At 37.1% G+C, this 27,527-nt stretch overlaps 1 protein-coding gene across 5 annotated transcripts in view; it reads left to right on the top strand.

Annotated features, from left to right (window-relative positions):
* Positions 1-633: 633 nt before the first annotated feature.
* cdc14ab (cell division cycle 14Ab) overlaps positions 634-27,527 on the top strand; it is a 51,603-nt gene continuing 24,709 nt past the window's right edge. The window contains exons 1-11 of one of the 5 annotated variants that reach the window (XM_058760174.1): positions 634-1,278; positions 2,228-2,318; positions 2,944-3,019; positions 5,374-5,421; positions 7,846-7,938; positions 12,829-12,908; positions 19,642-19,708; positions 24,303-24,365; positions 24,902-24,989; positions 26,207-26,437; positions 27,333-27,471. In XM_058760174.1, the coding sequence (XP_058616157.1) occupies positions 1,182-1,278; positions 2,228-2,318; positions 2,944-3,019; positions 5,374-5,421; positions 7,846-7,938; positions 12,829-12,908; positions 19,642-19,708; positions 24,303-24,365; positions 24,902-24,989; positions 26,207-26,437; positions 27,333-27,471 (1,073 nt within the window). In that variant the 5' untranslated portion in view covers positions 634-1,181. The remainder of the gene's footprint in view (positions 1,279-2,227; positions 2,319-2,943; positions 3,020-5,373; positions 5,422-7,845; positions 7,939-12,828; positions 12,909-19,641; positions 19,709-24,302; positions 24,366-24,901; positions 24,990-26,206; positions 26,438-27,332; positions 27,472-27,527) is intronic. The other 4 variants (XM_058760173.1, XM_058760171.1, XM_058760175.1 and 1 more) reach the window with 4 other exon arrangements.

Here is a 27,527-nt window from a genome sequence, read left to right as displayed (position 1 = left end):
ATGGATGGATGGATGGATGGACGGATAGACGGACATACAGATAGATGGATGGATGGATGGATGGATGGATGGATAGATGGATAGATAGATGGATAGACGGACAGATGGATGGATAGATGGATAGATGGACGGACGGACGGACGGATAGATAGATAGATGGACAGACGGACAGACGGATAGATGGATGGACGGACGGACGGATAGATAGATAGATGGACAGACGGACAGACGGATAGATGGATGGACGGACGGATGGATAGACGGACATACAGACAGATAGATGGACGGATGGACAGACGGATGGATGGATGGATGGATGGACAGACAGATAGATAGATAGATGGACAGACGGATGGATGGATGGACGGATGGACAGATAGATAGATAGATAGATGACAGATGGACAAACAGAAAGAAACACAGACAACAATTTATCCTAATATTCAGTATAATAATTTCCCTTTTTATACAACAATGTACATAGCAAAACAATGGCAATATTCTATTTATCTGTATCTGAATAGACAAAAAAAGTAAAGTAAGGCACTGAGTAAAACAACACAAACATGAATTGATGTTTCTCTCAGAGTAAAACAACTTCTCGTGCTCTGATTGGTCGAGTGAGTGTTAACCCAAGTAACATCCTTCCGTGCCTCTGATTGGACATCTCCACACCACGTGACGTCCCTTTAAGCTCTTTCTTGACTGTCCGCGACCATGGCCAGGGAAAGATTTCCACCTAATGACCAGGGCAGAGTTACCACGCAAAGGATCGCGACTCGTATCTGCTCGGTTTAAAGCGAAAACGGATATATAATACGACGACTGGCGTTTTGACTGCGCACGCGAGAGAGAAAACCCTCCTGTGCTGATCACTCGAGCACTTTTACGCGGGAGTTGGGATGTCGATGTGACGCACCTTGAGTTGTTTTAACAGCTTGGGAAGTTGTAGCTTTTTTTCTTCACCTTTTACGCGTGGAAGAATGCCGCAAGATTCAAGTGCCTTGTTTACACACTTCATTAGGCTTTTCTGCTCTTGAACTACTCGGAATATTTGCGCCATCAGTTCAGAGAGAAGTTGCATCCGTTGAGAGGAAACGGATTTTAAACCAGTAGTAACGTTAAATTAGTTTGTTCTTCTTTTAGAAATACGTTAGCTGCGCCTCGCTCGCGCTCCGTCGATGACTCTCGACAACTTAAAACACTCCGTGATACTCACAACTTTGTTTAAAATGGCTGACGATAATGATTTACTAGGTGCTACGGAGTTTATTAAAGGTGAGTTTACGTTGCTGGGGAGCTTCTGTTTGGCTAACTTTGATTCATTGTGTTATCTCAGCCTGAGACCTGCACCAACTTTTGCTCTGTGTTATTGAACATTTTCTCATCTTATTAAACTTGCAGCAAGTCATTTATTTATTCAAATGTAATTTTGATTTGATTTATTATGTTATTGTCTTAAAAACATTTAATTTATTATAATTTTTGCGTGAAAAAATTGAAATAAAAACTTGTTTTGTATTATTTGTATATAATAACGGGTCCACAGGTAATGCATCAACCCTGTTACCATGATAACTGTCTCTTATTAAAATTTATTTATAAAATTATGTGCAAAACATTGTCATGAAGCCATCACCTCTTTGAGGACAATGTTTTGTCTTTTTAGAAGATCTTAAATGGTCAACCCTGTTAGTCTTGTTTTGTATAGTAAACAGTTGGCTATTGAAAATTGGATATTTGCAGAAATATCAGCATTTATTTTTAATAGTAAACACTTGGTAGTTTAATGACCTCAAGCACATGCGTAGTGATGGATAAACTAACTGTCAACCCTGTTATTTACCTTCATATAATGAATTTTGTGTCACAATGCAGTTTATACTAATGGTGGCACTTCTTTGTGTGATATAATATATATATATATTTTTTTAAAACCCATGTGAATTCATAGATAAGTGGATTAAGATTCGTGGAAAACTTTTTTCTATCTTATGTCAAAATAAAGCAACATACTTGATGCTCCCAATAATGTGGTGCTTCACATTCATATTTTAGTGTATTTAAAGCTACAGTGGGATGAGTCCATTGTTGCAGATGATTAAACCCAAGCCAATAATCCGATGATAAAATCTTATCTCTGAAGAGTATTAATAGTTGTTTTATAACTGTACTGGCTTGTTTAATCAGCCATGTGTAATTGTTTTTCTTTTTTTTTTTTTTCCAGATCGACTCTATTTTGCAACATTGCGGAGTAAGCCGAAAAGCACCGCAAACACGCATTACTTCAGCACGGATGAGGAGTTTGTGTACGAAAAGTGAGTTTTCCCTCCCTCAGTCATCTTTCAGAGCCAAAACCCCCAGCAGGCGGGAAACTGTTCCAAAGCCTATTACATAACTCTTTAATCGAACGCTTCCTTTAGTAAAAGTTGCATTTTTATCTCCAGCATTCCATAATGGACCTGTCAATCATTTGTTTTGAATTTCCGCATGTGGGAAGATTAGAGAAAAATGGAACTAATGTTCTTCGCATCATTCTGACAGATATTTTGAAAGAAAACACTGTTTGAGGCTGACTTCCAACGATAGGTTATGGACTTTTTAGAAGCCTACTCTTATCATAATTGCAAAATACAATGTTCGAATGATGAGCACATGCCATTATGCGAATTTATTGCTTATATTTGAAATGGCAAGAATGAACACAACATACATTCCAAATGAGAACAAGATTTTTTTCTCTTTCTATATAAGTTTAACACCTGAATTGGCTTTATTCCAGGTATTTGGGCCACAGATTGAGGCCTCTGGCAGTCAAAGGCCCCAGGCCCTGGCCCCATTAGCCTGAGCCATTCCATCCATGTTGACTATTTAAATAAATATATAAATTAATGTTTTTACTTATTAAAGAGTAAAGTTTATTGTTGTTGCTTTCTTTTATAGCTTTTATGCCGATTTTGGACCCCTCAATCTCGCTATGCTGTACAGATACTGCTGTAAACTCCTCAAAAAGCTCAAGGTGAGTCAAACACCTGCTCGATTTGTTACGTTCCTCCTGAAGAATGTGCAGTATGTTGCTACACCAATAAAAAAAAAAAAGCTGAGGAATTTGCACTCACACCCCATTGTTGGATATTTTGGGCTGTCTGATGTGCTGACGTTTCCTTTGTTTGTAATATGGGATGGGAATTTAAACTTAATGATACAGCATTGAACTTAAGCTACAGCTAGAAAACATCCCGTTTCGCCCTCACTTTATCAGGCCATCAGCTGGTTTTATGCCACGTCTGCAAGGCAAAATCTTGTGTGCTCATTTTAAATAAAAGCAACTCTGATATAGGAGATATCACGTGCATCTTTAGCCATGTGTCTCCTGTCTTTTTTAGTCTTTGTCTCACCTGTCTTGACATTTTTAATGTGGACCGAGAGTGTCTCCTGGGACTACAGGATGTTTTTGGATCAGGGCCTCCCTGAAGCTCAGCAGTTAAGGCCGTGAAGAGATTTCCTCTTAACAGAATATTCTGGGTTCAGTAAACTTGCAATGTAATGCTGGTTACAACAAAAATTAATTTTCTCTTGTCCCCCATCTTCATTTTAAAAAGTGCATTACCCTGAGAAACGTATAATGGAAGTAAAAGAGGCCAATTTGTAAACAACAAAATACTCAATAAAACACGACTTAAATAATATGAGCTTTTTCAATATAAGATATTAGTGAAAGAATCACTTACTAAGCTTTTCTGTATGAAGTTATATCCAGTTTTACAACTTTGTTGCCATGACAAATCCCTAAAGCATGAAAACTACAATTTAAATGGTTTACATACTCCGTATTAATAAAATAAAGAACTTTGGTAAAATCATAACTATTTCCTTTAATCCACAATTCAATTGGTATGAATACAAACCTTTAACCTGATACCTAGTCATTGAGCTCCGTTTCGTTGTATAAACGTAAGATGGACATCAACTTTATTTTAAATATTTCTAATTTCTCTCTGCCTCTTAAAGTTGAGCGTTAATTCGGTGGTTTGATAACTAGTCATTTAGTAGTCTCTTTTATCCAAATGCTTTTCAGGGACAAGCTTCCCCAAGTGTAACTTGCACAATGGTGCGTCTTGATCACTTTGGGGATTGAACCAGTCACCTTTCGGTTGCCAGCTTTAAACTTATCTGCTAGGCCAAAGTTTCTCTATTGAAGTGTTACTTTCTCTTCCCCCACCATTGTCATGGCATTTACCAGAATGTCAGCAAGGTACAGATTACGATCTACTTCGATCTCAATGCTCCCAGTCTGTTGAGAAAGTGAGTTGCGTGTTATGTCACCGTTCCTGATCTCTTAGGCCTGATCCTTCCTTCTATCAGATGTAACAAATGTTGGGATTAGATGTGACCTTTTTTCTTTCATCCTACCGGATTTTAGCAGCAGCTACTGGCTTTGGCCTTGGCGCGTGGTTCATGCGTGTCCCAAGGATTTATGGAGGGGGATTAGATGTCCGAGTAGTGCTCTGCACACATCAGTTGCGATGGGGGAGGGTTATGGGATCCATCCCAATCCATCAGCTCCCAGATTTTCTTTTTGATTGCCAACTGTTTTGTTTTGTTTACATCCTGTGAAATTATAGCTTTTACTAAGGTTACGCTAACTGCTTTCCAAAACCTATTGAGCTTCCTTTGTTGCTACTCCCTACATAGACAATTACCTTCTAAGGCAGCATTTTATCTGAAATGTAACCTGACAGGTGACTGATTTAGAACACTACATAGGCGCAACTCGGTGTGCCACACAAAATTATACTCGATTGATTCCTGTAGTTTTACGTCAGCGTGTTGCTAACAGCACAAACTTTGTAAACAAGTCTTTTTTTCAATCAGAACTTTATATCATTACTTTTCAAATGAAATAAGTACATTGTACAACGTCTTAGTTTTCTGAACTCGTTATGCATTCTGGGACCTTCTCCACTAATGATACGTATGGTTCTTCCTAATATTTTGGCTAAAGGTTCTTAATAGTGCAATGCAGCCACCTGCCTTTTGGAAAGTATTTTTGCTGTTTAGGTAGGCAGCTCACTTAGTTTTGGAACGAAGCTACAACGTTCCTCTGCTTGAAATGTAGTTGTTGAGATTCATCAGTCTTCAGGAGCATAAAACGGTTAACTTGACACGACTCCAACTTTAGTTTCCAATTAACCTAAATTGAGAGGTCAGCAAAGAGGACCAAACCCAAAGCACACAAGAAGTTTAAAGTGTCCTCGTAGTGATTAATTCTGCTGACATGTCCACTTTCTTAAGCAACTGTGCAAGCGAAAGGAAGGCGTTTGAATAATAATCTACCATTTTATCTTTGTGTTTTGTTCTGTGTTCCTAAAGCTGGCAAGGTGTAGTTCTCTCATGTGTTCATGTTTTGGATTATTGAAGGTAAAGTTCTGTGGTAAAAGCATGTGTTTCCCTCCTAACCACTTACACTATGTCCACACCCATCCAACCACATGCGAATGTCCCCGCCTGTTTGTAATTTACAAGTTGTTGCCATAGAGATGACTTTTTTTATTTTTTTCTAACCTCACCGGTTTGAGCCTGCATGATTGGTTGTAGGCTGGAGGAACCAAACAGCAAGAAGGGAAGCTTGGGTAGTATCTGTTCTAGTATCTGGTTATCATAAGATCAGCTTTCTAGCATTGCTGAGCGGAGCTTTTAAAGCACAATCTGAATAAAAAAAAAAAACACTGTCAATCTTGATTGCTTTTATTTTTAAGCTGAATTAAATTTTTTACAGACTTCTTCCCCTCACTAGGATAACCACCTCCTGCATGTGGATGTTGCTGTTTTACATGACAATTAACTTTGAGTAATTGTTAACATTTTGCTCATTGATTTGCCAATAAAGTAAAAAAAAGGGTTCAACCCTGTTACTTTGACTCAATGAGAAAAGATAATCTGTAGATGGCTAGAGAAAGGAAAGGATATTGAGTTTCCAAACTAGATGACATTCAATATCGTTTTGCTTATCGATTTACCTTGGAAAGATGAACGGGTTCAACCCTGTTATTGTGACTCAATGAGAAAAGATGACCTCTACATGTTCACTTTCCAAATTAGTTGAAATTCAATACTGTTTTGCTTATTGATTCATTTTGGAAAGATAAAATAATTCAACTCTGTTACTAAGACTTTGAGAAAAGAATATTTATTTTAAAAATTAATAGAGGAAAAAAAGGCTAAAGTCTATTTTTAAGAGGTTCTCCTGTAAAAATCTCTCAGCTTAGAGAGCTTTTGGAAAATTCCTTTCTTTAGTTTTGCCTTAGGTATATCTCTTTTTCTTTGGGGGCAGATTGTAGGTAGACGAGTTTGAATCCTCATTTGTTGTGCTGGCAGTTTGTTTCCTCTGTTATCCCACCCCAGCCAAATCTTTACTCTGCGGCATGTGGAGCGGCACAGGAGAACAGATGCTTTGAGGGCTTTTCAGTTCAGCTCGGCTCCGGCACAGATTATGTGCATGAGTTGCCTTTTAGCAGCTACATGCTGTCTCACTTGCGCACACATTTCGGCTCACCTGCAGCACTTCCCTGTGCGTTACTGCAGCAGCTGGGGCTGATGCTAGAACAAATTGATGCTAGTCTCCAAATTCCCTCATGTAAAACACCTTCAGCTGAGTCATCCAGAGCACGCCTCAAGCTAGTTTAAGCACAAAAAGGGTGTTTGTTAGGCGTGTGAAATTGGTTGGTACTAAGATTTTTGTTGATGAGATTCTCATAACCTGTGTCCCAAACATCTAACCAGCCATGTTAACTGTAAATGGGTTTGGAGTGATTTTACATTAACCAAGATTTTAATTTTTAATCAAGATAAACCAACAAGTTAAATGATTGTTGCAGTTCTTTTTTTCTCTTCATGTTAAAATGCTTTAGCAAAAAGCACTGATTGATACATTTTTTTTTTTAAACTTTTTTTTTTTTAGGTAAAATTAGTATTTTTAATCAAACTTTATCCATTTTTTATTGGAGTTCCTTTAAACACCACTGTAATGAAAACCATGATAAGTAAATGATGAATTTTGTTTTCTAATTAAAATTGCATTACTATTAATACAATTTCCAATTTTTGTATAAAAATGCAGTTAATTTTCTATGTTAACGAAAACCAAGTTTAATGATTGATGCAGTTTTATGACATTTATTTGGTTTGTTTAAAATGCTTTTTGACAAAGTTTAACGGTTGGTATAAATTGCATAATATAACAATCTACATTATAATTTCTGAAATTGAAATGCAAATGTTGTACATTTAAAAAAAAAAATGTAATTATTTTTGTTGATTTAAACATGGTGTTCGATTTGATGCTAATTGACTGTATAATGCAACACATTTTGCATTACAATTTCTTTGAAATGCTTTTGAAGCATTTTAAAGAAATTAAAATGCAAATGTTGTTACATTTTAGAAGACAGATTAATAATAAAATTTTGTTGACTAAACTTGGTGTTTGTTAAAATAATAAATAACAAAGTTCAGTGGAAAAAAGTCCATGAATCTCTTTAAAGACTACTTTGTAGTCAATGTAGTTTTTATTTATTTTTATTTTTTCTCAAGTTACAGTTTTGTTTCTTTAATATGCCATTGATGCTGTTTAGTACTTAAATTACAAACCGTTTAATGATTAATGTGCATGTTGTTTTTGCTAAAAACTTATGCAACTTTATGCTATTTGGGTTTCATTTTCAAAAAAAAGGAATAAAAACTACATTGAACAATTCATGTAATCCAAGCTATCCAAAATAAATTGCATATAGAAAAAGTATTCTCGAACTTTGATTGAAATGCATCTGTTTTTTTTTTTTTCAGTCGTTTACACTGACCAGAAAGAGGATTGTGCACTACACCAGCTTTGACCAGCGCAAAAGGGCTAACGCTGCTGTGCTCATTGGTGCTTATGCTGTGAGTATCTCACTTCTGTCTGTTCCTCTGTCTTCCTCTGTCACTCTGTCATTAATTGCTTTCAACGATCTCGAGAATTCACATCCAGGCCGGAATATGTCATGGCTCTGCAAATTAGCCACTCAGCTGTTTCCATTAAAACCAACAATCCGCCCACATCGACAGCAAATTCGTTTGTCATACAAAGTCTTCTCAGATGTTTGCCAGTGTCCTCATTCCAGACTCCCCCTCAGAGATCGCGACAGAGTGCTGACTGACTGGTTCGTCCCCCGCGTTGTGGCGGCACAATAACCAATGTCCTTGACTGGCTCGCGTGCCAGTTTGTCCTGTTCCAGTTGTCCTGCATTCATTCATGTAGACCACAATGTACATAGCGGTCCTTGTGAAATGCTATAGCTGTAGGAGCCATGCCAGCTGATTGCGCCATTGGACATCTCCACTCTTTCTGTTCCTGGTGCTCTTAAGGAAGGACTCCGGTCTAGGCAAATTTATTGATCATATGGCACCGTTGGCTTTGTCAAAGGCACAGGTGCCAGCTGTAATGTGGGTCAGTGTACCATTCTGATAAGCCCTTCTTTTAAATGACTGCCCAGGGTCATGGCACCAATTTTCCCCCCATAATATTCATAGTTTGATCTGAAAATAATCAAGCATGCACATCTACTCAAGTAAATTCAGTTTATATGTGCTGATTTGTACTGACATAACAGCTACTGTCTCACACTATGAGATAAGCGCTGGGAGATAGGGTTGTGCCGATAGATGATAGTATCGACGATAGTCAGAGATATCGCCTGTGGATGATGCCTTTGACGATAGCAAGACGATTATTATTATTATTATTATTATTATTATTATCATCAAGCTAGTAATGCTATCTAATTAATATTAGGGCTAATTTGTTGCATCTTTTTCTGCGTTTTTACAGTGTTGTGCATTATTATAACCAATCACACAATCAGAGGCGTTCAGATGAGCCATCGCTGGAACAGTGTTTTTATAAAGTGCATAAACTCACACTAGGCCGAGCTTGTGATGTTCTTTGCTTGTTTTCTTTAGCTGCTTTTTGAATAACCGAGGAAATGTAAGCATTATAATTAGTAAATTGCGATGTTTCTATTAATTTGTTATCATGTTAAATACAAATTCAGTCATATTAAAAACATTAGGCTGCTTTTAGCCTTACACTGGAGTTGGTTCACTTTCCGGCAATGAAACGAAGTAAATAAATAATTAAATAAATTAGCACGATAATATCGTGTATCGGCGATCTCTCAGGCTGACGATATGAAAATTGAGCATATCGCCCAACACTACTGGGAGATAAGAACGCCTCTTTCCTCATGAATATTGATGAGTCCTAAATGGCAACATGGAAAGGAAGTGGTATGAGAGATGCTTCTCCAGTTTCCTTCAAAGAAGCAATTGTTAAATTACTCCTACTAGAACTGCAATTTCAAATATTAGGGAACTGAAAAGGATGTTAGTGTTATACAATATCAAATTTTTTTTTTACCTGATTCTGGTCTATTCGAACAGGGGGTGATCTGATGTTCCCTTGCTTTTCTTTGGATAAGGGCCATGACGAGTTATAATCTGGCTTTTTGTATAATCTGATTTTGGACTGTGACGCAATGGCTGCGTGCCACCCTAAATCCTGTGCTGGGTGTTTGTAGCTGCGACTCAACTTTCCATTTTTTTGGATGTTTTTGGCTCCCTTATATATTTATTTTGTCTTATTTTGCAAAAAAAAAAAAAATGTATTCAGAACTACCGGTTAAAAGTTTGGAATAATTAAGATTTTTAAATGTTTTTGAAAAATGTTTCTAATGCTCAGCATATTAGAATGATTTCTGAAGGGTCATGTGACACTGAAGACTGGAGTAATGGCTACTGAAAAATCAGCTTTTCATCACAGGAATAAATTATATTTATATTTTCTTTTCAAATACAAAACGGTTATTTTAAGTTTTAATAATATTTCACATTATTACTGTTTTTGCTGTATTTTTGATCAAATAAATGCAGCTTTGGTGAGAATAAGAGATTAATTTGAAAAACATTAGAAAAACCTTAATTATTCCAAACTTTTGACCAGATGCGTACATTAAATCTGACTTTTAAAAAAATATATATTTTTTTTATTTGGATCTGAGTCATTTTTATTTATATATATTTTATATATATTTTACATAGGTCTACATTCATAATAATGATTTATCCATAAAGCTTCACATGCAATTCACAACTCAATTTACAGTTGGGATAAAACAATTTATATGCAAGTATATTTTGGGGAGAAATTGATATAAAACTTTCATGTAATTAAATAATTTGACACTAAGTTTGATGAACTTGAAATTACAGTGTACGTCATTCAAAAGATTGCGAGGGGAAAACCTGAAAAAGAATCTACAGAAAATGTGGGCTGCTTTCATTTTTGTCTTTGCAATTCTAATTATCTTGCAAATATCCCTCAAAGTTGCTGTACTTCCTCAAAATTGGTCCACTAGGAATGGTCACATTTACCCTCCCAGTCTAAATTTAGTTTGAACCTTGATCCCAGTCTTAATTTAGTTGTCTTAAATGGAATCTCATTTTAGCTTCCTTCAAAAACCCAACCTCTGGAGACAGCCATCAAATCTTGCAGATTCTCACCTATAGACTCAATAAAGCGCTCAAGATGAACTTGTTTCAAATCATTCTCTCATATACTACCATAATTTCCAAATTGCATAAAAGCTTGTTTCTGCTCTGCATGGTCTTGCCCATCACTCACTGCATGCATGGATGTGTTTTCAATGTAGTGCTTTTGTCTTTCTGCTCTTGAAGTGAATCTTCTGTAAGTAGGTTTTTATTGATCCAGGCTTGTGTGGGATGTGCTCCTCTGGCAAGCGCAGATGTTTGCTGCTGATCTGCCCTGCAGTAGACGACCCAGTTTTATCATATGAAGGAGGTTATTTGTACTGGTTGAACAGCTGGGCTAAGATCTTCAATCGGAGTCACATGGGACAGTAGGGCGCAACACAAATAAACAAGCGCTGACCCTTCTCACGGGACTGAACTTAATCTGCCGAACTGTTCAGCTAATTGTTTGGCCGGTGCATATTTCATGAGATTGTGCGCACATTATAAAGCTCTGGCCTCCTGCAGAACAGACGCAGCCTTAAAGCAAAAGACGAGCTAGGAGTGGGGTCAAGTGTCAGTTAAAGATTTGTTTAACCAAAAATGAAAATTCTGTTACTTGCGTTGTTTCAAACCTGTATGCTGTTGTTTTTGTAGAACAAAAAATATATTTTGAAGAGCAATTTCCATGCAATTGGCCATTCGCAAAGACCCACCCCCCTTCGTTACTGTTGCTACATCTGACAAGCCATGTCGATCTCACGCCACACATATTCTCACGCAGTGAAAAATACATCGCAAAGAGTAAACTGACAATGTGCCAACGGACAAGAAAAAGCATATTAGTATGAAACAAATTCTAAGCTTACAAATTTAGTCATTTTTAAAGAAATTCAAACAAGTCGTTTTGTTGCGTTTTTTTGATGTGTCGTGACAGATCACTGAAACACCTCAGTTTCAACAACATGTGAGCCGATCGTCTCTTCCACTTTACTACAAAATAAACGTGAATGAAAATCAGAAGGTATCTTGTTTCAACTGCGGGAAGACGGCATTTTTTCAGTTTCAAGTCAACCGGCATTAATCTATTCTGTCTGGTTTGTCTGTCGGACAAAATGGCAGATTTCGTTATGATTTGTCAGATCACCTGTCAGTCAAACTCCTGGCGAAGGGTCAGTTACAATAAATGGGGACTGAGGCTTTCAAGCTTCATAAAAGACGCAAAAACACCAAAAATGCAACATGCATTTGGCGCGGCTCACATACGTTTCTTTTCCGTGTTGGCACCATCCTGCTGCATTCTGACATCAAGCCACAAAAATGTTGAAGGAGTGAACGGAGTTCTTATTATGGAGTCCTTTTCCATGATGTCAAGAGGGACTGATGTGGATGTAGGGAGTAGATGACCGCTAAAACTCGTCGCTTCAGCAAGTCTGTGTGCGACTGCCGCACTGTGCCGTGACAAGTCGTCCCAGCTTGAGAAGGGCCCCATTGTGCTGAGCCACAGCATCTCATCTGTGTGACACATTCTGCCCGAACATCACTTTCCTGAAAGTGCATTTATGTACGGAATAAAGAGGAACACGGACAGACGTGGAGAGGAAAAAGATTGAATAGGGGGTTGGGAAGTAGTGGTGTCCCATTTGTGTACAAATTGTTCTTTCTGGAAGTCAGATTGCGATTTTACAAGAAAAATGTTATGTTATTTTGCATGATTGTCGATTAAAATATTATTTTCATTTTAGCCAGTGAACTCAATTAAAATGATGAAATATTGGGTAAATTTAAAGGATATTTTCATTGACCAAAACCAACGAGTACTGTGTTCAAAGTCTGTTCAGACTGTCATTTTAGTATTATTTAAATACAAATATAGTATTTATTAATATTTTAAGTTGGATTATATTTTTTATTTTTAAATTCAGTTTTCATTATAATTTTAGTTTAGTTTAATTTTATTTAAATTTTAGTTTTAGTAATTTTAGTGTTTGCTTATTTCAGTTTGTTTCCACTGCAACATTTCTAATTTTCATTTATGTTCTTTTTCATTTAATATTTATATTTCATTTTATTTCAGCTTTTTCAATTATTACAATTATTACCAACATTGTTACCAAAATAATTATTTGGCCAACAATTACCAGAAATGATTTTTAATCGTTAACAATAACAGCACTTATGTTAAAGCCTATAGAATTAGTACCTAGCATTCAGGTGCTTTGCTGGTGCACTAATGTCATTTCCTGTTCATGTTTCCCGTCTCAGGTGATTTACCTAAAGAAAACACCAGAGGAAGCCTATAGAGCGCTTATCTCCGGCTCCAATGCCTCATATTTTCCCTTCAGGTAAGACAGCCACCACATATCCACATCTTTTGCAAAATGGAATTTAAAAAAAAGTCTGTTCTTGCCAAACCTTTGATAATATATATTTTGCCTAATTTCTCCCACTTTCCTCTGTCTCTCCCTTGCTTATTGCACACTGCACTCTAATCTGATTTTGCATGAAATATTGTCTCTCCTGTAGCTCACAGGGTTTTTAATGCGATAAACTTCTTTGCCCAGATAAATAAACAAGCAAAGTGGAAAAACAGCACGGACGTTTTGCAAGCCATGAAGCTGACAGGCCAGATAGTTGTTGTCGTGCATCTATATAGTGATGCTCATAATTGCAGCTGGATTAGATTCTCGACATCTCTGGCCTTTAATTTGGGATTACAGCATACGGCTGGGTCAGCACACTCATGTAATCTCTTTTCTTGAGCTGAATTCTTGACTCTGTTCCAAACTGTTGCAAAGGACAGGACACTAAAACCTTTGAGCTGACGGCCATACGCAAGGCTGAGCAGGACATACGTAAGGCCCTTGAGCAGGAGTAAAACCATCTGTGGCAGGTTCTAGACTCAGTGCAGCTGGTGTGTAGTGGTAATCTGCTCTGTCTGATTTGTGAATGGGTAGAGAAAAGGACAATTCTGTTGTGAACGGGTCATCTTGTTGGATAATAGTGTTGCCATTTTAAAATGAGAGTAATAGGTTTTCACTTGTACTTTTATTGTACTTTTTTTATTTTTATTTTTTATTGGAAAGTGTACTGTTGAGATTGAATCACTAGACTGTAGTGGTGACTTGTTAGTAGCATTCCCGTGCAGTGTAATGTTTAAAAGGTGATTAAAATAAATAGGTAGGATTGCAATGGGAGACAGGAAAAAAGAGTTGGAGTCATGGCTTGGTGGTTAGCATGCAAAAAAAACGATAACTTTTCGTGACCATGTAGCACAGCAATGTCATGTGAGCGTGTAACCACAAATTTCTACCGTTTAATCGTGTCTACTGGTATTTTGCTCACCCCTATTTTTATTACATTGTGATGTGTGTGTATATATGGCCTTAAATATTAATTTATTTTAAATATTCATGCACTTTTAAAAATTATTTAAAAAATATTGAGTGTCTTTTAATGAATAACTTTTAATGAATAATTTAATTCATGTATTAAATTTGGTTACATTTGATTTGAATATCAATGATTAAAAACTTTGCAAAGGTGAGAGAGAGAATAGGTTTAAAACAATATTTCAGGTTAAATTCCGCGGAAATTGACTCGTATCTCATTTTTGAGAACAAACTGTAATTTATTCCATAATATTCCTTTTACAGTTTTATTGTGGTCACATGATGATTAATGTGTCTCCAAACTCAGTGTGAGTCTATTTTTCCTGTCATGCTATATGTAAGACAGTTGTGGATTTGTGCTAGTGTGACTGCGGTTTGGTTATTACACCACCCAGTCGCCCTGTTAGATGCCAGCCGTGGTTCCAAGACTCCCCCCTGCGGTTTCTCAAAATGACGAGGAATTCCCATGGAGATATTATTTCATCTCCTAAAACATTGTTCTTCCTCTTTTAAAACCACTCTGTCACAGAAAAATCACAGACACATGGCATTTTCATTACCATGTAGTTAGTATTCCTGGTTAGTCAGTCCTCTTGGTTGTTTGCCACCATCAGATGAGATTTGACCCCTTAGCTCTGTCCTCCCCTATTCACTGACCCAGAAACACAAAAGTCTTAAAGTTCATCCAGGCCAGGCACATTGCTGCATATTCGGTTATGCATGCATATATAATGAGGGACACGAAGAAAGACGAGGTGACCCATGGCCTCATCGAACAGAAGCACTCATTGTTAAAGTGGACTCTCTTTGGCTAATGATTCAGAGCTGTATGCACTGAATAGTGAAGAGGCCTACATTTTCTAAATCTGTGATCTTCAGTGCAGTCCCATGATGCTTTTAACCAAGGGTTTATGAATTTATGGAACGGAGTGTATATCTGTGCTTTCTGAGATGGGCTGTAAGTGCTTCCGGTATAGATTAGTTCTGGCCTCCAAACAATTTGGAAGCATCATTCACTGAATGCAAACAGGAAACAACAGCTTTGTTTTTAAAGTGCTGTTATTAATGCTTTTCCCAAAAGGCTGAAATCCCCCTTTGTTTTTTTTTGTAACACACACTTTCGTGTCATCAAGGGAATTTTTTTTTTTACTCATTGACCGTCATTGGTCTCTGAACCCAGAAGGAATTATGTTACTCATTAGTGGGTTTATTGGTCAACATGTCTATTGTGTGGGCATTAGTTCAAATGCTCTTGTACTTTACGTCTCGTGATTGACCTTTTATCCAACACTTCCTTTTGAGTAATAGTTGAGTCATTCTCAAAAAATATGTTGACTTTCTGACATGCAAAATGCTTGTTTTGAATTAAATTCAGTTTTCCCTTAAAAATGGTTTTAAATATTAGGCTATATATATAATTTATTTAGTGTTTAGTGATATTTAGTACTTATCTTGAGGTGTGCAAAACTATTTTATATAATTAAATAAAATATTTGGTTATGAAATTATGCCTTTCCATAAGGCATTTCTTAAATATTTAATCTTTTTCATCACTGACAAGTCAAGGCACCTACTCATCACAATATTTAGAGACTGGCCTAGTTAATAAAAACCATAACTGCTCCTTGGGCTTGTCTGCACTTGTAGGGAAGCAACTATTTATCTTTGCCAGTTTTAATGTTCAGCGGCATCTAGGTCACCATTATTGTCATTATTGTTGTACCCTGCTTATTGTGTACCTGGCATTGTAAATGTGACAACATTTTAAAAATATGAACTGTACAATTGTTTTATGGTCCTGGTTAGGGCAGAATCTTGATATGTGGCCAAGCAAAGGTTAAACTACTAAGACTCAAGTCCTGAAGGAAACCTGAGTCCTGAGTCTGCTGGTTGTTTAAATCATTCATTGTGAATAAATTCCTCCAGAACGTTTACAAGTCGTGCCTCTTGTGGCACTTCTTTTACTCTGTTTGCTGTTCTGTCCATCTTGAAGGTTAATTGGGCTCTTGTTTCTCCACAAAGATGTGATTGTTAGCAGCGTAGCTGCGCAAGGGAAGAAAAGCACTTTGTCAGTGTGCCCCCCACTTGGCTGCTGTAACCATGCTACTCATGGAGACAAACAGTGCGACATAGTTATGTAATGCTTAGCAATTGGTTAATTCAGAAAGTAAACAGTTGTGTTGTCTATGAGAGGGAAGGGGTCCTGATGGGAAACAATGAATGGGACATACCATTGAATAAAGTGAAGCTCTGTGTGACACCCAGTACGTCACCAGAGGAAGAAATTACAAGATGTTGACTGAGAAGGCATGTATACACTGCAAAAAATGCTTTTCTTACTTGGATTTTTTGTCTTATTTCCAGACAAAATATCTAAAAATGCTGCACCTTTTCCATCACATGTTTTCTTGTTCCAAGAACAGGGCTTGAATGGATTTTAGATGGCTACTTTGAGACTATTTTTAGTAGCTCTACAAAACCTGGGAATGTAAGGTTTTGATCCATCTTGCATAAGCAAAGGCTTGCTATCCAGCCACAATGTCTGCACGTTGATCTTGGTTGCAAAGCAGCATTTTCCCACACCAAGCCTTACTTGGAAATAAACTTACATAACCTACAAGTTTACACCTAATAATGGTATGCACAACATGATCTGAAGTTATTGTCTTCAAGCAATGTATTTTTAGGACGACTTTCGAAGTGACCTGATAGTTCAGATGGTTTGTTGGCAGTGTTATCTATGTTCAAGTGAACCGGTGTGCGTTCTTCAAGTTTGGAGACTGTGCTCTAGTGACCCCGGACAGGGGGCTTCAGTCTGCAGCGGACAATGCAGACCTTGGAATTACTCTCCCATTATGTAAGAACGGGGAAGAATCTTTCTCTGTCTGCCCAAATATTTGGCAGTACTAAGAGCAAAGCAGTGGCAGTCTTCCAGAGGAAGTAAGCAAGTCCTACTCTGCCCTGTATGCGACGAGCTAGTCCAGTTTTTTTTTTTTTTTTTCCCCATCCATTTGAGCCCAACTAATCCAGATATTGCATGATAGAGTAATATAGTCTTCGGGGTCTCTTTGAGAACTCCACACCCAGTCCTATATGTGCAAGGGGGGAGGGTTCACTTCCGAGATTGGGGTTTCTGTTTTTTTAAAGTTTCACTACTGTTTAAAATTTAATCAGACAAACACATGTATTCCTTCCTCATTCGATCACTGGCACATTACATCACCAAGACCTTGCATACAGTCATCTCTTATCTGTTTTTCCACCTATTCTTGGGTCAACTAATAAAAATCCAATCAGAATTCCTCTCTTGGGTTTTCATTGCCCTGTCATTTCTTTCATTCAGCTTTAGGTCGGCTAAGCTGTATCTGTCTCGACAAATTGTTGTGCATTGAAAGCTTTTAGACTTATTAAATCATATTTGAATCATGAAGATACCCAGCCTACCAAGTCTCAGAGGAACTTTGACCCTGTATGATTACAGCATCTACTGCTGTGGCCGTAACTCTGTATCTGCTAAAACAAATCATGTCCGCATCTGTGGTTACGTAACGGTACTAAAGTGCTGCTTGTGGTTTTGGCATCTGTAAGCTTGTTCTGCTTTGCTCCTCTACAGTGCTCGCCCAGGACACACCCTGTGCTTAACAGCTCTGCTTATCCCAGCCTTTTGAACCCAGCCTAAGACCGTAAAGAAGCAGATTTATATGTGACTGCATTGACCAGCCCTCTCTGATACCTTATTTGTTGAAGAAACTAATTGCGGTAGATGCATTCCCAAGAGATACCATTGTTTGACTTGCCACTTATGGTAATGGCTCTTGAGCTTGTAATTGCTTGTTCAGTCAAAACTATCCGTCACGTTGTTTAGTCTAGAGATTTGATTTTTGGGCCGATCGCCGAAAGTTCCAGACCTCACACGGGGCAAAACTAATGTGCCCTTGTGCAAGGCACTTAACCTTTGGTTACTCCATGGGGGACTGTCCTTGCAAGTCACCTTGAATGAAAGCATCTACTGAATGACCAATTTGTAAATTAAAAGTGGACAAAGATGTTCCGTTTTAAATGAGGTTTGTCTAACTCCTGGCCTCCACTCCCGGAGTTGAGACATTACATAATCCTCAGGATGTAAGTCTATAATTGGTGCCAGTAAGCCGCTGTGTTTCTACTGCAAAATCGATTGGCTCAACATTTCTCTGTGCTGTGGGAAGGAAGATGAATGAGCCACTGGCTGGTGGGAAAGTCTCCAGCTGTATCTTCAAACATTTCTTGGATCCTGCTGGCACAGATAATTGTGTGAACAAAAGACATTTTTCTGCAAAGCTCTGTTGGAAACTTGCCTGGGTTTTCTTTTTGTCTACATTTTTTTTAAAGATGACTGTGCTTGTTAATTAGTGTTTTTTTTTTTTTTTTTCATCATATTTGGTGGTGTTATAACCTTGTGGTTAAACATCTGGGCTAGTAACCGGAAGTTGCAAGTTCAAATCCATCAAGTTTTTTCCTTGAGCAAGGCACTTTAACCTCACTTTGTTTCAAGGGGAATATTGAGGAACTTAAAATGGAAACACTGCTTTGAAAACAATTCATTGGTCAGCACTGATAGCCTTGTGGTTAGTGTGCCGACATGTAGCGCAACTGTGCCTTCGACGACCCGAGTTCGATTCCAGACTCGCAATCCTTTGCCGATCCCGCTCCCCTCTCTCTCTTCCCTATGGTTTCCTGTCGTATCTCCATGGTCCTATCAACAATGAAGGCATAAATGCACCAAAAATGTGACAAAAAAAAAAAAAAGAAGAGAAAAATCATTCATTGTACTTTAAAGAAATCAACCTAATAATGGTGGACTTATCAAGTCTAATGATTTTTGTTACCTTGAAGCAGTGGACCAATACACAAGACCTCCATGCCCTCTTCTGGGAGCTATGGGATTGCATATGCGAGTACGTGGTGTTTGTGTGGGTAAATGGAGCCTGATACTTTCCATTGAGGCACGCTGGGAGACTTCTGAAAGGATCCCAGCAGAACACTGACCCACTTTTTATGCAACCCAGTCTGCATCATAAACAGCGAATTAAGCGCATGCATAATGCAAACCTCAATTAAAGTGGACACAAAGAACCTGTTCCTTGACGTGCGTTCAGCAAGGGATGGTGTATTGGCCCCTTTTAGTTTCTGAGGCATTAGGCATTTCATTACAACCCTGGCTTCCCTTGACCCAATGACATCATTTTAGGTACACAAACAAACCTGAATTAAACGTGTTCAAAACATTCTTGTCCATGACATTAATTTCGCCTTGACTTTGTAGATGTAACCCATCGTGTTGCTGGCTTCCTACATGTACACTCTTCAGAGCAAGGTTTTCTTTCTTCACAAACACATGACAAAAGCCAACACAGTCTCGCCTGTCACTTTACTTTCACTCCCACATCCAAACACAAAGGCCCTGACCCAGTTACTTGTATTCATGGGCAGGTAATGGTTTACTCCGTATGAAAGCAGACCACCTGAGAGCAACATTTGAAATCCGTGTCTATGTTCCTGTTTTTTGTGCATAAGATGACTTGATATTCTTGTTTATATTCCTGTGGGTGTTTCTTTTTTTTTTCTTTTTCTTTTTTTTTGTTGTTAGCTTGTATTTTGTGTAAATACACCCATGCAACTTTAACATGCCCTCTCGTTTCTCTTTCAGGGATGCTTCATTTGGGAATTGCACATACAACCTGACGGTTCTCGACTGCTTACAAGGCATTAGGAGGGTGAGATTAATACTGTAGTACTATACAAATGTTTTAACCTCACCCCTGTGTGTGTGTGTGTGTGTGTGTGTGTGTGTGTGTATAATATTTAATAATATATGATTTCACAAAATATAAAATAAAGTATTTACAATATTTCCACAATTAAAATTTGATGAGTAAATGAGCTTTTATTTTCTAATAACTAATGCAAGTTCATCAATTAGCCTACATTAGCAAGAAAGATTTGGGTTTAAGTGGTTCAGCACTCAACCTATACGCACAATCCTGGATTATATTCATAGATACTAATCGACTGCTTAATCATCCAGGAACATTTGTGTCTACGTGTTGGAAAAATTGCTTCAGGCAGGTTATGCTGCTAATGGCTTATATAACACAACAGGTGTCTTCAGTTTGAGCTGCGGGGCAATGAATCTCTCTTCAGCTCTCTATTGTACAGTCCTTCTCTGTCTGCGGGAGTGGGAGTGTGTGAGCTGAAGACATGCATGATGACAGCTTTTTTGTGTCTTTGTTCAAATAGGCAGTCGTTTTGTTTTTTTGTTTTGTTTTTTTGTTTACCTGACTCAAATCCATTTTGTTTTGTATTCTCAATAGCAAAAGTCTACTTTAATTGAACAAACCAGATAATATTTGTTTTGAAATCCAATTACGATCTGACACAATGCCTATACACTACAATCAATACTCACTTTTTAAATGTTTTCAATTTAGACATTTTAAAAACATTTCATAACCTGTATAATCAGTCTTTTGAAGTTTAGAAAGGAAGTTACTCCAGACTTTGTTAAATCAAACATTTTAGCTTAAGAATGTGTTTCTATTCAGTTCTTTTACTTGAAGTTGTCAAACTAGTTGGCAGGTAAATAGTGTTTGTCAGTCGCGTCTATTGTGCAAGTATCTCAGCAACAGCCAAACACATCTGCAGGTATCAATGTGTCTTCAGCTTGATCTGCCAGAAAGACTTGTTAAACACGGACAGCTTACATTCTTGAGTGCATTCCCAAATGCTTGTCGTCATTAAAAAAAAACTTCCCTCACTCTACTTAAACACTCTTTTTAATCAGCCTACGTCAAAGAAAAACAGCAGCATCCTCCGACAGCATACCCATCCCTCCTTTACTATTGTTTATTAGATCACAGCACTCAGGTTTTTAGTAGGAGCGGGCAAGATGGTCAACAAATTGATCGACTAAATTCAGTTTAAGTATTTAAAAAATATTACGATTTTTATTTAAAAAAATGTAAATAAAATTCAAGAATTTTAAAAATATTTAAAAAATTTTTTTTTTTTTTTTTTTAGCTGTAGTGTATTTTTCTGTCTTTAAAACATTCTTTTTCAAATGTTACGTTTTTAAGACTTGGGCCCTCCTGTGCTTTGCTGTTAAGATGGTAGTTGTTGCTTTGAGACAGCCGTATGTGACAGTTTTATCAGTGCCTCCCCTCTGGCTCTAATTAACAGCTTGTTTTAACAGCTCCTTAATTGCATGAGTCACACACGGCATCTGTGAGTGTGATAAACACTGAAACCTGTTAATGATCAAATCACCACTGCTGCCTCTCTCCAAGCTCCTAAAGAGGAGTTAATGCCCGATTTGTCAACATGAGAGCAGTTCTTTTGTTTTTGGGTTTGCCTAATGGTTAAACATCTGGGCTGGTAACCAAAATGTTGTAGGTTCAAACTCCACAGAGAAAAATCTTTTAATATGAAATCCAAATTTACCTCATTTTTATCAGAAGACAGTTGCGAATTTATCTGTTTCTTGTAATTGCGATTTTATATTTTACAATGTGACTTTGTAACTCACAATTTGTGACTTTTTCCATTGCAAATTTGTTTCTTGTAATTACGACTTCAATTCCATATTAGTCACGTTGAATTTTATTTAATTGTGACAAAATTGCTATTTATTTTTATTTTTTTGATTCAAAGTCACATTGTGTAAGATGAAATGACAATTATAGGGAAAACATCGCAAATTATTAGAAATTACAGCTTACAATTGACTGTATCATGCAATATCACAATTTTTGGAATATTCACATTTTTTGACATGAAGCTGCAATTATGAGTAATCAGTTGCAAATTGTCAGAAACAGTCATATGCCACATTGTGAGAGGTATTTGCAATTTCGAGAAACCGTTACTTTTCCTCATAAGTGCGAACTTGTTTCATTTAATGATGATTCATAATTGTGTGTTTCTCGTAATTGTGAACTCACTAATGTAATATTTGGATATGAAGTCCCATTGTGAGATATGGAATCGCAACTGTGGAAAGCGTTGCAAATTGTCCAAAACAATATAGCAGTGAGAAGATTGAATTACGACAAACAATTTATAACTGTTCTCACAATAGTTACCATCTCCAAAAAATGATATTGAGTTCAAGTCAGTTTGTCCAAGATAAGTTTCAATTGAGTAAAATGTTGCAAATTGTAAGAAACTATAGTGTCACATTGTAAGGAAAAAGTCGTAATTAAGATAAACAATTATAACTTCTCGCAATTATGACTATCTCCCACAGTATCACAATTTTTGGATAGTCACATTGTGTGAAAAATAAAGTTGCAATAGGGAAAAAGTTGCGAACTTCAGATGTCACATTGTGAGAAATAGTTGCAATTTCGAGAGAGTTTTTGTTTATGAAAAAAGATGAAGTTGCAATTATGAGGAAAATGCTGGAAATGGTTAGAAACAATGTAGCAATTGTAAAGTGTCACATTGTGAGAAATTTGGGATTACGAAAAGCAATTTTAACTTTTCTCGCAAAAGTGACTATAGCTCGCAATGTTGCAGTTTTGGATAGTCACATTGTAGGAGATGAAAACGCAATTGTAAGGAGTAAGTTGCAAACTGTCAGAAACAATGTAGCAGAGATGTCGCACCGTGAGAAAGTGTCGCAATTACGATAAACATTTACAACTTTACAACTTATTACACATACAGTTTAAAATAAAATCACGTTATGAGGTATTATGTTATTACTCCCTCTAAAACACACCGATAGCCATTTTGAAATTGTTTAGGCTACTTTTTTTGTAAGCTAACCACGTTTTCTTGTTTTAAGCTTTTTACCTGAAGTGACTTCTAATATGCTACTACAGCGACAATCCTGCATCCCAGGGTTAAGTGTCTCGATCAAGGACACAGTGAAGATTGCTGGATTACCAGCCCAGATCTTTAACCACTAGGCTCCACCATTACCATTGCAAGGGTAAAATGAGGAGACTGGAGATTTAGGCCATATTGGCGGTAATTAAGCGCAGCTCATCCACACCGTCCGTTGACACTGCAGAAGAGGATTTCTGCTGTAAGCTCTTCGTCCAGTCAGCAGCGGAGGGGAGGGCTCATTCGATTAAACCTGACCAGGAACGGTTATATAACCACAGCCTGAGAGCGAGACGACTCGCTGTATCAGATGCACACACATCTGTCGCTTTATCCAGATGGAGTAAACAGACACAGCCGCCAGTTGTATGTCTGCACGTGTGGACTTCAGTGTGACTTGTTTGTAAAGTTTTATACCTGAACACTCTCAGCTGATTGGTCCATTAGAGTGATGTAACTTTGCCAGCTTGTGATAATCACTCACCCGCTGTGCCCTCTATCAGCCTTGATTAGGTTTTGACTGACGGGTGCAACCCTGCAGCTCAGGACAGCATGTTTTAAGGTTGGATGGTTGCAGTGACAGTCTCTGTCGTCTGTTTCCGTACTGCTTCTGATAAGTGCACAAAATAAACATAGACTACAATAGTCTCGCCTTATGATAGCCGTCATTTTAAGGACTAGACTAGACTAATCCCACTCTTCAAATATGGTAACTCATGGTCATTCTGAGAGATTTGTCCATGGTTTAAAAAAAAAAAAAAAAATTATTTAATTAGTTATTATAATTATAAAAAAACAACAACATTCTTTTAAACAATAGTATAATAATAATTTATATACACTTTCTTTTATTTATTTTTAGAGAGAGAGAGATCTAGATAGATCTAGATAGATCTAGATAGATATATATATATATATATATATATATAGCTGTAACTACACTGAAACTGAAGAGAACTTAATTTGTCTCTTAATTTTTTTTCCTCTAAATCTGAACACAGATGAGCTAAACATAACAATTAATAGTGACATAATTAAAGAGACCCAATGTCAGTCAATTTTAGTGTTTTTACTGCCTTTTGCATAGCAGAATAAAGTATCAGTACAGTATAAAGTCCAACGCTACTGCCATATCAGGTAAGTGAATAAGAGTCAGCAAAACAAAAACATCACTTTGTACACTTTCAACCAGTTCTGTCAGAGCCAGACATGTCTGTGAAAAGCAGAAACCCGACACTCCATTAGACGTGGCCTTCATCGCTCTCTGCCACGGCTTATCGACTCATGTGCCTTTTCCTTAATCGTCTTCCCCCGCAGCTCTTCACTGAGCACCAGACAGGCCGCTTCAGCCCCATTACACTGACTAATTGGTTAACAGCCAGACGGATAAAGGATTTTTTTGTGACTTTCAGGTGAAATCCACCATACGAATGAACATTTTTGCAGTTAGCATATGACTAATGTTTCTAAACTGTTTTTCAGGCCCTCCAGCACGGATTCTTGAACTTCGAGACGTTCGACGTGAACGAGTACGAACATTACGAGGTAATGATGCCCCCTCGTTATGAAATGTGACATGCTTGCGCTCATTAGGCGAACCAGCATGCAATGTTTTTGCCTAGAATTACATTCATTGCTCCTCAAGCCGGTTACATAATCGTGTTTATTCTACCAGGAACCAAAGACATTTTAACCTAATGATAGTCTCTGCTCGTTCAATTTGATTTAAATCGAACACATCGTGTACAGCTCGCTGAAGTCAACGCGATTATACGTCGCCTACGTGTTATAATCTCGCCTGTTATTTAGACAATCACTGGAACAATTCACGCCAAATGAACATTCAATTGAGTTGTCCTTTAGTGTTATGTAAATTTTTCAGCTTGTGGTAATCCGTCACCCGCTGTGCCCTCTGCTTTGAAGGGGTTACGACAGCACAACTCGCCAATTATAAAACATTCTCCATTGGCTGCAATACAAACCTCCTTGGCTCAATTCTGTTTTTTTTTTCTTTTTCTTGCTCCCTTAATCTTTATTCATTTTCCATCTCTTTTTAATTCTGTTTTTTTTCGTCCTTCCAGCGGGTCGAGAACGGAGATCTGAACTGGATCGTCCCGGGCAAACTTCTCGCTTTCAGTGGGCCGCATCCGAAGAGTAAAATAGAGAACGGTAAGGCTGCTTGCCATCTCATAGCCGAATGTTGAATTAATTTATGCATTTTTCTCAGACATGGTGTTTAATGTAATACACTTATGTGACAGTAGAGGGCACCCTTGTTTAATAAACACAAACATCTCAGATTCACACACACACACACACACACACACACAGAAGTAGAGAGTGCAACATATTAGATATCATGGTTAAAGTAGTTTTTAAGAGCAAATGGTTCAGTAAGGGCTCATAGGGATTTAAGTCCTTATTTTTTTTATTGCACATGTATGGATGTACTTCCTTTTTGTGACAGGTTAATGGGAAAATGTATTGTATATAGAATATATTTTTTATTTTATTATTTCCCATGTTATGTGTAAATATGGGAAATATATTTTAATTATATATATATATATATATATATATATATACACACACACTCTTTTAATTCAAAAATTTAATTTTAAATATAGATATTTAATAAATTTATATAATTATTTTCCATAATTATGTAAATATTGGAATTATTTATTTAATTGAAATTTATTGACATTTTAAATATGCAATTTTAAAGAAATATAGAAGTATTGCTTCCTATATTATTAGATATTTAATTTTATTTATATATATATATATATATATATATATATATATATATATATATATATATATATATATATATATATATATATATATAAATATTACATTTATATTTTAAAACATTCATCAAATTATCTCCCTTATTGTTAATAATAAATATGGATATATGTCATTTAATATAGACTGTCATTTTAAATTAACATATTTAAAAACATATGTGTTGAAGTAATTCCCTATTATATCTTAATATGCAATCTCTCTCTCTCTCTCTCTCTCTCTCTCTCTATATATATATATATATATATATGGTAACACTTTAGTATTGGGACCAGTTCTCACTATTAACTAGTTGCCTGTTAGCATGTTTATTATTAACATATTGGCTGTTTATTAGTACTTATAAAGCACATATTCTGCATGACTATATTCTACATTCCTAATCCTAGCCAATACCTAAAATATTTTACTAACTATTAATAAGCAGCAAATTAGGAGTTTATTGAGCCAAAAGTCATAGTTAATGGTTTGTTATAGTGAGAATTGGACCTTTAAAATAGTGTGACCATACGTATATAGATAAATTGTATGTTATTCATGTTATTTTATGTTATTCCTGCTCTCGTGTGTGGCAGGTTACCCTCTACATGCCCCTGAGGCTTATTTTCCATATTTCCGCAAGCACAACGTCACCACCATAGTACGCCTCAACAAGAAGATCTACGAAGCCAAGCGCTTCACAGATGCCGGTTTCGACCATTACGACCTGTTCTTCGTGGACGGCAGCACGCCCAGCGAAGTCATCACCCGCCGCTTCCTGCACGTCTGCGAGAGCACGGATGGAGCGGTGGCCGTGCACTGCAAGGGTGAGACGCCACTTAAATCAAAGACATGGAAATACAGCCACGCAAATGACAGCGTCGCCTCATTGACCCACTTATTTTACGCAAAAAAAAGGATAATTGTCAAAATGGCTTTGTTTTTATGTAGCATTAAACATTACAATGCTCTGTTCTTGAGGTCAGACTCAAAGCGAACCAAAACGTTCATCAGTGTTATGGTAATGTGGCCTTTAAAGGGATAGTTTACCCAAAAACTAAATATCTGTCATTAATTACTCACCCTCATGTCGTTCCAAACCCGCAAGACCTTCGTTCATCTCCAGAACACAAATTAGGATATTTTTGATGAAATCTGAGAGCTTTCTGACCCTCCATAGACAGCAACACAACTGACACGTTCAAGACCCAGAAAGGTAGTAAGAGCATCAGTAAAATAGTTCATGTGACATCAGTGGTTCAACCGTAATGTTATGAATCTATGAGAATGCTTTTTGTGCGCAAAGAAAAAAAATTAACGACTTTATTCTACGATTTCTTCTCTTCCGTTTCAGTCACGAAAGTACCATGTGCGTCAAAGGCAGAAGAGAAGAAATTGTTGAATAAAGTTATTTTTGTTTTCTTTGCGCACAAAATTATTCTCGTAGCTTCATAACATTACGGTTGAACCACTGATGTCACATGGACTATTTTAACGATGTCCTTGCTATCTTCCTTTTTTTTACGGGTTTGGAATGACATGAGGTTGAGTAGAATTTGAATGATTTTCATTTTTGGGTGAACTAACCATTTAAGATACCTTAGAATTGCACCAATGAGCCCCCAAAAATTTGTTATTAAGAGCAGTTAGTTTTTAATAGATAATTTTACATAATAATACATTCATTTTAAACACCTATGACCTTTTTTCAACCAATCACAGCGGGTTTAGGCCGGACGGGGACTCTGATTGGCTGCTACCTGATGAAGCACTACCGCTTCACGGCTGCCGAAGCCATCGCTTGGATCCGCATCTGCAGACCCGGCTCTATTATTGGACCCCAGCAACATTACCTAGAAGAGTAAGTCCCGAAAATTACCCACAATGCACCAGTTTTGGGCTCTTAACACCTTCCTG

This window comes from Onychostoma macrolepis, chromosome 22 (assembly GCF_012432095.1).
Source record: "Onychostoma macrolepis isolate SWU-2019 chromosome 22, ASM1243209v1, whole genome shotgun sequence".
NCBI lineage: Eukaryota > Metazoa > Chordata > Actinopteri > Cypriniformes > Cyprinidae > Onychostoma > Onychostoma macrolepis.
Note: the sequence above shows the minus strand (reverse complement) of the source record. Positions and strands in the feature narration are given on the sequence as shown.